The 12,500-nt window shown below is 33.2% G+C and overlaps 1 protein-coding gene across 22 annotated transcripts in view; it reads left to right on the top strand.

Annotated features, from left to right (window-relative positions):
* Positions 1 to 12,500, top strand: part of pum (pumilio) — a 259,778-nt gene that overhangs the window by 11,679 nt on the left and 235,599 nt on the right. For all 22 annotated transcript variants that reach the window (XM_070143618.1, XM_070143612.1, XM_070143616.1 and 19 more), the window contains one exon: positions 4,593 to 4,698. In XM_070143618.1, coding sequence (XP_069999719.1) covers positions 4,593 to 4,698 — 106 coding nt within the window. The remainder of the gene's footprint in view (positions 1 to 4,592; positions 4,699 to 12,500) is intronic.

Genomic DNA, 12,500 nt, shown 5'->3' with positions numbered 1-12,500 from the left:
ATCACATCATTATTATTGTTGTGATAATGATCATATTATTATTATTATTATTAATATTATTATTATTATTATCATCATTATTATTATCATTATCATTGAATTTTTCATATTGTTTTGATAGATATTATTGTTACTATTATTATATATTTTTTATTTTGTTATTGATATTCTTATTACTATTGTTATTGTTATTATTATAATTTATTTATTTATTTATACATGGGTATAATAAAGTGGCATTCTTTACACCATGCAAGTTCCCATGGAGAGTGGGTAATGACCCTCAACTAAAGTTTCCTTATGGCCCCTTTCGGTAGACCTTATGTTCAATGTCCTTTATTTAGTATCCTTGCTGTTCCTAGTAATGTTGTCATTTGTAGGAACTTGGCTCTTATAGTGGTTCCCAATTTCTTCAACAACTTTTCATTATTCTTTGTCACACATCCCACAGCACCATTGATTACCAGAACCACTTCAACTTTCCGTACTGCCCACATCCTAACAATTTCTCTTTTAAGATCTTGGTATTTCTCAACTTTCTCCTGTTGTTTTTCATGTATACTGTTATACCCTGAAGTAGCAATATCTATTATCATATCTTCTCCCCTTTTTTCAGCTACAACAGTGTCTTGGTATCCTGCTTTCGTTATTGTGGTCACACTGAATACTTATGTCTCGCTACACCTTACATTCTTCATTTTCACTTACACTCTTGGTGAAATGTTTCATACCATTTTTGTGTTCTTTTTAAAATGTGTTTTTTACAAAGCTTCCAATGAAAGATGGAATAATGCACTGGCTGCATTGATATCATTAATTTATAACCTCTCTGACACTTTATTGTTGTCATGCTGTTTTTTTTTTTTTTTTTCTTCTTTTTTTTTTTTTTATGTTCATAAAAAAGATGTCCAATGCTTTCACCGTTCTCACCATGCATTCTTCATAACAAGGAGTTGGCTGTCTTGTTAATAGTATACTTGACATAATTTGTCTTCAGGTCAAATTTCCATGCTTTCTCTTTGTTTCTCTTCTCCTTATACTGTCGTATTTAGGTTAGTTATCTCTTAAATTCAACCCTGTCTTTTGTGCTCTCTATCACAATTACATCCATATTTTTTGCACCTGCAATTAACTTCTGGATTGAACTCCTTAGATACTACCCCAAGATGTTTTCTTCAATCTATACGCATTCTTCGCAATTTATGAATCCCCTAATGCCTTTCTTCCTTGACACACAAAATTTATCACATCACTTAAGGTGTATGCCCCAAATGCCCCAAGTACAGTCTTAGTCTTTCTCGTCTTTCTGTCTAACCCTTTCAGAGCTCTAGGTAACCATTTTATTATTCCTGCACTATACCTGAACACTGAGCCAGCCCATGTATCAATGCTATAAATTTTATTCTTGCCATTAAGTTTTAATTTTAACACTAATTACAGCTTTCTCTTATATTCACTTGCGAATATGTTCTTCCTCTCATGTTCCTTGATTTTATCCACTTCTATTTATACCAAAATAATTATAGACTACCCATTCATCTACCTCTTTCATTTCCTATTTGTTGTATCACTCCATTCATTTTCACAGGCTTCCCAGTTCTCATTATCAAAACTCCACATTTCTTCAATCCAAACTCCATTATTATTAGTAGTACTAGTACTACTACTATCATTATTATTATTAATGTTTTCATCATTATTATTCTTTATGATCACATGTAATTGATTGATTTTTTTTACTATCATCATCATCAATCATCATCATCATCATCATCCTCATCGATCATCATCATCATCAATCATCATCATCATCATCATCATCATCATCATCAATCATTTTTATTGTTACTGTTGTTGATGCTATTATTGTTTTCATCACCATGATAATGATGATATTGGTAATGGTAATGATAATGATAATATTAATAACAAAAATGAAAATAGTGTTATCAGTTGTGTGCATAATGATAAAAAAAATGTTTTTGATTATCATTTAGTGTTATTCTGTTATTATCATTATTACTATTTTATATTACTATTTTTATTATTTCATTGTTATTAGTATTAGTATTGTAATTATCATTACAATTTTATTGTTGCTGTCTTTTTTCAGTTTTATTATTATTAGTCTTTTTTTCAGTTTTATTATTATTATTATTACTCTTTTGCAGTTTTATTATTTTTGTTAGTCTCTTTTCAGTTTTATTATTATTATTATTATTATCACTATTATTGTTATTGTTATTTTATTATAATTATGATCATGATTGTTATGAAAATCATTTATATTAATACTTTTATTGATGCATATTATTATTATTATTATTATTATTATTATTATTATTATTATTATTGTTATTATTATTCTCTTTATTATTTTTGTTGTAGTTTTTGTTATCATTATTATTGATATTAATATTATTGTTATTCTTGTTATTGTTATTATGATGATGATGATGATTATTATTATTATTATTATTATTATTATTATTATTATTATTATTATTATTATCATCATCATTATTATCATAGATATTATTGTTATTATTATTATATGATCATGATTATTATGAAAATCTGTGATATGATTGATACTTTTATTTATATCATCATCATCATCATTATTATTATTATTATCATCATTATTGTTATTGTTATCAATTATCATTATTAGTGTTATTTTTTATTATTATTATTATTATTGTTATTATTATTATTATTATTATTATTATTATCATTATTATTATTATTATTATTATTATTATTATTATTATTATTATGATTATTATTGCTATTATTATTGCTATTATTGTTAATGCTAATATTTTTATTATTGTTATTACTTTTATTATTTTTATTATTATTATTATTATTGTATTATGCTATGATCATGATTATTATGGAAATTAATGGTATTATTAATTGTTTTATTATTATTATTTGTATAAGTATTATTATTATTGTTTTTGGTATTATTATTATTACTATTGTTATTATTATTATTGTTATTATTATTATTAATCTTATTATTAGTTTTGCTATTATTGTTATTGTTGTTATCGTTATTACTAATGTCATTGTTATTATTATTATTATCATTATCATTGTTATTTTTATTATTATTATTATTATTATTATTTATATTTTTGTTATTATCATTATCATCGTTAAGGGTTCTGTTATTACTATTGTGATTATTATTATTATACAAAAAGATCGTGAGGAGACAATCCAGTCACCTGCCTCTTGGCAACATTTTCCCTTTCTGAGACGTTCCGATCAAATACCCATGACCAAATTATTCATTGGTGAGACATTTCCATCACCCACCTTGCAACCAAATATTTTGATGACAAGACATCCCTGTTGCCCAGATCTGTTGGGTTATCATCCTCATCATCTTTGTCAACCTTATTTTAGCCATCACCACCACCAGCACCTTTAATACTGCATCTGGGATTTCTTTTTGAATACGGAATTAAGTTTATTAAAGATTATCATAAGACGTTAATTTCTTAGCTTATGCTGTTAAATTATTGTCATTCATACTGTGTTTGATACTCGCTTACACAAGTGTTTATGCATGTTTTTGTTTTTATGCATTTGAGTGTTGTAATTTGAAAATTGGTGTTTGAACACTGCAAAGGTAGAAATGAGCTTTTGTAACATTTGTTTGAGTGACTGGGTGTGTATTTTTAAATGCTTTGAAGGGGGACAAAATTTACTAACTCTTCTCGTAGGTGTTTAGGTATAATAGCGTATAAATTCGCTAAATGATTATGAATTACATTCTATTATGAAATAATCTTGCCAAGAGAGACACTTGGTCAAAGAGCCGAGTCAAAAATGGTAACTGATTTTGTAAACTCGTCTTTGACTAGATTAATTGTTTGATAATCAACCTAGTCGACTGATATGCTTTTTATGAACTTGCTGATAATTTATCTTTGTAGTGATACTTGAGAAAGTCATAGTTTAAGAGAACTATCAAATGTCACTTCCATTCTGCTGAAACTTGTAATAAATGAATGAGACATTTCTCCTAAAACAATGTCTTTACTAAATTCTCTAATGACTTTCAAGGAACATCATTATGTTATATATTATAATGTTTTAAAGAAGAAATAGGTTAATTGGGACAGTTTTTCCTGTCAGCATAATATTGATAGATATTCTCATGATAAAAAAAAGCATATAATCTTCTTCCTGTAGAAGAGTGATAGGGTTAAAGTCTTCAGATAGTAGGAACTGGAGCAAGTATTGGAAGCTGAAAGATGCTTTATTAATTCTGAAAGTAGTAAATGCCCTTAAGCTCTCTCTGTAATTTTGTGTCAGTTGTCGTCTATAGTTATGAGTGTTTCATGATGCTCTTCAATTATTGGGTTAACATATATGTGGGGTGGGCCTTTCAATCTCAGGATCAAAGGTTTAAAATGTTTTGTGATTATTTTAAATTTTATTTATTTATTTATTTAGTACAAACTCATTTTTATTTTTTTTATGTATAGAAAACTCATCAGTGTTGTCTTTCTAGGTGTTTTATATTCTTTTTTTTTATTCTTCATTCCTAATGTTTGTCTCATATTACCCAGGTTGATGAAGTGGAGTCGGGGCATGTACGAGGGTGATCCCTCAGTAGCCATGATGGCGGGCAGGCACATACCCCAGCCCACACCACCACAACCCATCAGACCTCAGGTAAGGGATCTTTGAAAAAAGTTTGTAATTGCTTTGACTTTTGACGGCTGCTCAATTATGCTTTGCATGGTGCTTGCAGTTTGTCCTGTATTTGTCTTTTACTTATTAGGTTAGTACAGGGAAAAGAGATTAGCAGGGTGGTACTGATTAGCCAGAGAAAGCGTAAAGAAGGCGTATCTCTATTTAAGTGTTCCAGCATTGTTGACGGTTTATGGATCAGTTAGAGCAAACAGTAATTCCATTTCCAAAACCAGAGTTAATAGATTGTAAGTGGATAGGATATCAGAATGTGGGCTGATTTCTGAAACTAGATATAATTAGTGTAACAGTTCATTAGTGACTTGGTATAATGCATATGTCTTATAGTGTGATGGTATTAATGATTATGGAATTATGCGTTAGGTGCTATTGTAATTTAGGTGATTTTTAGTACTTTTACAATGAGACAAAATGAGACTGAGTGTTGTACCATAGACAAACTGTTCATTATATGGTGAATCATGAAAGTTCACTTTTGTTAACTTGATGAATGAAGGTTTACTGTTTTACTTTGATTCCGTGTATTCGTGAATAGAACAACTGAAGTATAAAGTTCACGAAACAGAAGCTGAGCATCTTTGTGGGGTTATGATTGCAGAGTTGTGGGGGTATGATTGATTAAAGATCATGTAGTCAAGTGACAGATCTGTTTGTTATTGTTTTAGTGAAATATCTGATCCAAAATCTCCAACTCACTAGACTGAATGTAGGAATTTCTGTACTCTTCTGGAAGGGAATGGTTGCCTGTGCTAACATAGGATGACCTTGCAGAAGTTCTTTATGAACGGTACAAGCTTTTGCTGTAGTGTATTTTAACCACTAGCTGATGGGTGGCATGTACGTACATGCCATGGCTGTTGTGGACCGAAAAACGGATGGCATTGTATCATGACCATTCCCGCACCATTGGCTCATTGGATGGGGTTTGTTTTTCTCTGTTAGTAGCGGCTTCATTTATGTGGTAAAGATTTTAGGCAATAGCACCTATAATGAAGGTAAACCTTCAAGATTTTAATATTTTTATAAATTAGAGCAAAATAAAAGCTTTTAGGTGCCAAATGGGAAACAACCGATGTGCGCCAACAATCCTATTACGTCCACTTGCCAAACTTTTTTACATGGTGGCATTGGGTTAATGATCCAGTTAAGTGAGAGTAAGGCTACACAGGGGACATTAGTACGTTATAAACACCAAAAATATATTTTTCAGTGAAATCTGTTAAACTGTTGGCTTGTAATGGGAGAAGGGGTAAGAATGAAGGGTAGTGACTGACATTGTGCAGGTTGTAGAAAACGATTCATGTGAGTGAGTGTATATTTATGTCTGTGTTGTGTGTTAATTTGTCTTTTTGCCTGCATGTATTTTTTTCTGTATATGTCTGTGTTTGTGTGTGTGCTTTCCTACATTTGTGAGTGCATGCATACTACTGCTAATACTAATAATTATAATGATAATGATAGCAGAAATGATAATGATTATGATAAAAACAAAACAAAAATCATTATTATTAATATTGAATGGGGATGATATAATAATGATAACAAGGAAACAACAAATATTATGATTAATGAAGTAGGACAGATCTATGCAACGTTTTTGAATGTGTAAGCTAAGCATTTGCGTGTGTGTGTATATATATAGACAACATGAAGATTGCTATCAAGACTCCAATATTTGAATAACTGAAACGCTAGTCTTGTCTTTTGATCGTCTTATACATATGTATGATATATGTGTTAGAAACATTTTGCTATATTTTGTCTGATATAGTATATTCTACAACACTTTACATATGATCTCCAGAAATGTTGTTCAACGGGGATAGATGTCCACTGTGATGCTGGTTTAGTGATTGTGTTTACACTGATGGTTCCACAAGTACATAGTCACCAAGGAGTCAGTAGTCTTACCTATTTTTCCTGTTTACCTTTTTCCTTGATTATTGGAAATATTATAATATATCTTTAATTTCTTTTAACATTGTTAACAATATGATAAGTGTAATGTCTGTAATGATAAAAATAGTATTGATACTGATAACATTAGAAAGATAAATCCCAAAAAGTCAAGGGTAGGGGAAATTAGGTGAGGTTAAGTAGGCTTGCTAATTGATTTTATTGTGGCTAAGCACTTGTGGAGCCTTCTTTGTTTAGAGACAGTTCACAAAACAAAACATCAGTGGGTATCATGTGTTCCCAGTGGCAAAGGGTTTAAGCATAGAACTCACTCAACTCATTTGCTGTACCTACATAAAAATAAATAACAGACTTTTGTTTGCAGTTGTGATTATGTTGTTTACAATTATTATCATTGCTTTCATTATTTGAATTAGAATTAGTGACAATAATGATAACCATGATGATGATGACAATGATGATTGTGATGGTGATGATGGTAGTAATAGGAATGTTATTAGTAATAACAACTATGATAATGACACTAATAATAATTCAGTTAGGATGATAATGATTATCATGATAAAAAAGCACATTACTTATGAACATCATCTCCACATTAAAATATTAAAAGAAATATGTTGACAGATATAAAACAATCATTGATATTTATATTTGGTATTTTAAACCAGTCTTTTTATAAATGTGATTTTAAAAACATTTTATTTTGAATTTTATTCAGGGAATAAGATTAAGATAATATTAGAATAGGAAAGCAAGAGTGAGGTAGAAAGATTATGGTTGGTAAGGGAAAGGAGAGGCAATCCATGCTAGAACTTTATTTTAAACACTGATGTCCTGATACCCAATGCTTTAGCCACTGCCAAATTTCACCCCCAAACATACCCAAAACCGGGAATGCCACCTCACCTATACTCCCACTTCCCCATCCCTATCCTATGCTTCTATTATTCCTTTCCCTGGGACATATCTCGTATTTTCCTCCTCCTTTCCATCCTCCTCAGCTTGCCAGTGGCTTCTTTGATTCATGCACAAGCAGACAGGCATGCATGCACTCACAAAAGTGGGAAAACAAACAAACACAGACATACTTTAAAAAACACACATGGAGGCAAAATGGCATACCCAAAAATACACACAACACATGCAGACGTACTAAGAAACGCACAACACAGATGTACATATACGCTTACTTATGTTATATGCAATGAAATACATGACAGCAAAATCTTGTATATTTAGTAAAGAAAGCTCCTGTGAGGTGGTTCTGTGATAGTGCCTGCAATCATTCTCTTCTAGAAGGACATTAATGTTCCTATACTTTGTATAATGATGTTGGAAATTGTAAATTGTGAGTGTACATGTAATGTTCACTGTGGATTTGTTGTGTTGATTTTGTGTACTTAGAGATTTCTACACGAGCTCAATCACGAGAGTGTCACTTCCTATACCTATCTGGTCTTACCTGTTTCCCCAATTCCTATTCTTCTTCTTCTTCATCTTTTCTATTTTTTAGGTATTTTAACCAGCTTCAGCACTATTATTATAGTATTATTAACAGTAACAAGTGTATTTAAGATTTACACTTTTCTATGCATCAATTCAATGAATAAATAACAGGTGAACTCAGTTAGGTTTACTTTTAATTCTTTGGTGACTAAAGTGCCTTTGGAGCCATCTGTTCAAACAAAACTAATTAGACCTGAGAAAACCACATTGGACATTGTATTATATAAGCACTCCTGTTGTCAATAGGGTAAGGAACAATGTTGATAGCAATTATGCATTTAGCTGTACACCTGTAGTGGGGGGATAGTTTATAAATTTTCTGAGTTAAATAAGTAACTTGTCATATAAAATGTTGGATTATATTTTCATTGATAAATAATGTTTGTCAAAAATGCCAAAAAATCATCTGTTTTTTTTTTTATACACTCATTTGCCCTTGTTGTTTCAATTCCTTTAATGGCCTTTTTAAATGTAAGTAGGGGAAACATAAAATCACGCAACTCTGTATGCTCGTGGCTGTAACATAACTTGTTTTTTAGTATATGAGACTAAGGAGAGGCTTTAAGGGGCTAGGGGCTACATTTGAGGGGCTATTCCTCATCTGTAAGTGCACTTAGTCCTACATAACCCATGAACAGACAAGTCATAGGGAATCATACCATGGTAGTAAGAAATTATGTTAATCCTTTTGTAATATTAAAGTATATATTTCATAAGATTGTCATAATCATACCTTGGTTATATATTTTGTTATTACTGTTGCTCATGTATATTGTTATTTACATATAGATATCATCTTTATAATAGGTCACAAAAAATGTGAAACTTAAGTGTGAGAGGCTAGTAAAACTACCCTATTCAGTATAAAACTCGTATATAAGAGCAAGTGAGAAGCCTGGTCACTCTCACCTGCTCAGTAATAGCCTCATGGATCTGTATCAGTGTAAATAGTGAACCATAGCATTATCATATTATTAAAGTGGCGGAATATAATTGTTCCGTTGCCCACTCTAACATGTATTTATTTCAGGAGCATATGATACATTCTTGAACGAGAACTAAGTATAAAGAACAAACGGTAAGAAAGTATCACCAGACTAATGTGATCAAAGTACTGTTAAGTGTTGAAGTGTTAAGAAGCTAAGTAATTATGGTCTTTACAAAAAATAGTGGAACAGTTACATGTGAAGCTGTTGTCCCAGCATGAGGTGTTTGTCTACCTTGACATGATAAGATGTCATCCCATTGTGAAAGTGTTAGATTACTGTAGGATAGGTAAATTATGAAACTTTATGTTAGAGAAAAAGAACTGAGCCACAGATGTAGAAAATCAGTATTTGCTCTCTCATAGTTTCAGGAACAGTAATGGAAATTAAAAGGGAGTGAATAGTATGAATTGAATAGACTTCTTTCCATGAGAGCCAGAATAGGAGATAACCATTATGCTTAGGTTGAAATTGATGTACATGAAGACATGTTTTTTGTCTTACTAAGTGTTCTTTATTTATGCTTACTTTGTAGAGAATGTGAGAACTATAGCAGCATGATTTTAGTATTCTGTAGGTGATTTATAATTTTTTCATTAGGTAGATGGTACCCATTTTTTACAATACGCCAAAGAGTATTTGATATGTATAAGCATGTAATCATCTTCAGGAAGTTTTCTGGAGAGGACTAGGCATATTTTGTGTTATGAAATGATGTGAACCGAACATATCTTTTGACAGTATGGACTTGAATTGATTTTTTTTTATTCTGTTTTTCTTAGTCAATGAAAATAGCTGCTTCTATTACAATTTATCTGACTTGAATTAATAATTACATTTTTATCCATAGCTAAATAGTATATTGCTGTTTGTGTTCTATTTAATATTAACTGAGGTAGATGCACATTCATATATTGTAAAACACCTTGCAGAAACATGACTGCTTTCATATTTTTACATTTTCCTTTTATCCACCTTATATTATGAATATTAGAATAGCCTTTCACATCTGCTTATGTATGACATAGATAAGCAAGCCAGTAGGTAATAAGTTACTTGCCTTGAAGAAAGACATTATATGCAAGGAGTTAGTAGACCTCACCTGAATCATGTTTATTTAGATTGTAGTCCTCTCTGCTGACACACTCATACGATTATAGCAAAATAAATCTAATATATATCATATTTATTTTAAAATTTGATAAGATGTCAGTCCATTAGCCTGGAAGTAGTACAAATCTGGAAAAGTTCATAATCTCAAAATTGACCCAGATTTGGTATAATGCATCAACCATAGTGAAAGATACAAGTGTTAAAATTTAAGGTGATAAAGATATGTGATGGAAATCTTTTGATATTAATGTAGGAAAGTATCAGTTTAAATGTCATATTTTACAATACATTTTTAAGATTAAACTTTTAGATTTACTTTTCTCTTATATCTTATTTGTATGCTTTTACTTATCTTTTTCCATGTCAGTGTACATTTTCACTATTTTCCGGGGATTTGCTTTTACCTCCCAGAAAACGCTCTTACTCATATATTCAAAATTTTCTTGTTGATTTGAGTCCAGAGTATATTCTTTAGCTCATGATGGTTTGCTGTTGATCTTGAATCCATTAAGGAAACTGTACTGCTCAAGTAAATATAAACTAGGGAGATGTGTATTTTTGTAGCTGAAATTATGTTAAAGCCTAGCTATTGAGATTAAGAAGTGTGTGCAACAATGCAAGAATTTAGGAATTGAGTAAATGACAGAACACAGACGAAGGCAAATGATTAAGTTTGGGGTGCTATAGAAAAAAAATGGGTTAAGGTAGTCTACATTTTGATACTGAAAGGCTCTCATACTGAAATTCTAATAGGATCAACATCTGTTAGTCATATTTGAACAAAATTGATAGATTCATAGTAACGGATATTACTGTTTAGATAAGTGGTTTTCTAAGTAGTAACTCTTCACACATTATAAAGTTTTCTGCAGTGCTCCTGTTACCTCAAAGCTTTGATGTACTCAAAGGTATGAATGAGAATGAATAGCTTCACAGTGCAAGCGATATATTTGACCAGTTTAGGCTGTCTTCTTCCTCCTACTCCTTCCCTTCTTACTCCTCCTCTTCCCTCCTCCTCCTCCTTCCTCCTCCTCATTCCCTTCTTACTCCTCCTTTTCCCCCCTCCTCCTCCTTTCCCCCCTTCCTCCTCCTCCTCCTCCTCCTCCACCTTCCTCCTCCTCCTCCTCATCATCATCATCATCATCATTCCTCCTCCTCCTTCCCTTCTTACACCTCCTCTACTTCCTCCTCCACTTCTTCCCCCTCCTCTTCTTTCTCCTCCCTCCTCCTCCTCCTCCTCCTCCTTCTCCTCCTCCTTCCTCTTCCTCCTCCTTTCCTTCTTACTCCTCCTCTTTCCTCCTTCCTCCTCCTCCTTCCCCTCTTATTCTTTCTCTACTTCCTCCTCTTCTTCTTCCTCCTCCTCCGCCTCTTCTTCTTCCTCCTCCTCCTCCTTCCTCCTCTTCCTCCTCGTGCTCTTCTTTTTCCCTTCTCCATGCCTTCCTCCTCTTTCTCATATTTTTTCCTCATCTCACAGCCCATCCTCCCCTCCTCCAACACCTCTCCTCCTCATCTCACAGCCCATCCTCCCCTCCTCCAACACCTTCTCTTCTACCCCTCCTTCTCCTTCCTCTCCTCCTCCTATCTCTCCTCCTCTTCCTATCTCTTCTCCTCCTCCTCCTATCTCTTCACCTCCTCCTATCTCTCCTTCTCCTCCTATCTCTTCTCCTCCTCCTCCTCCTCCTCCTCCTCCTATCTCTCCTCCTCCTCCTCTTATCTCTCCTCCTCCACCTCTTATCTCTCCTCCTCCACCTCTTATCTCTCCTCCTCCACCTCCATCTCCCCCCTCTCCCCTCCTCCTCCTCCTATCTCTTCTCCTCCTCCTCCTATCTCTCCTCCTCCTCCTCCTATCTCTCCTCCTCCTCCTCCTATCTCTCCTCCTCCACCTCCATCTCCCCCTTTCCCCTCTCCCTCTCCCCCTTTCCCCTCTCCCTCTCCCTCTCCCTCTCCCTCTCCCTCTCCCTCTCCCTCCTCCTCATCCACCTCATCTCTCTCTTTGTTTTCCTCCTCCTTTTCCCCCACTCCTCCTCCTTCTCCTTCCTCCACTCATCATCCTCTTCTTCCTCCACTCCTCCTCCTCCTCCTCTTCCTTCACTCCTCCTCCTCCTCTTCCTTCACTCCTCCTCCTCCTCTTCCTTCACTCCTCCTCCTCCTCTTCCTCCTCCTCCTCCTCCTCCTCCTCTTCCTCCACATATCCTCCTCCACCTCCTCCTCTTCCTCCACATATCCTCCTCCTCTTCC

The sequence above is a fragment of the Penaeus vannamei genome, chromosome 31 (genome assembly GCF_042767895.1).
Source record: "Penaeus vannamei isolate JL-2024 chromosome 31, ASM4276789v1, whole genome shotgun sequence".
Taxonomy (NCBI): domain Eukaryota; kingdom Metazoa; phylum Arthropoda; class Malacostraca; order Decapoda; family Penaeidae; genus Penaeus; species Penaeus vannamei.
This window is presented reverse-complemented; position numbering and strand designations above follow the sequence as displayed.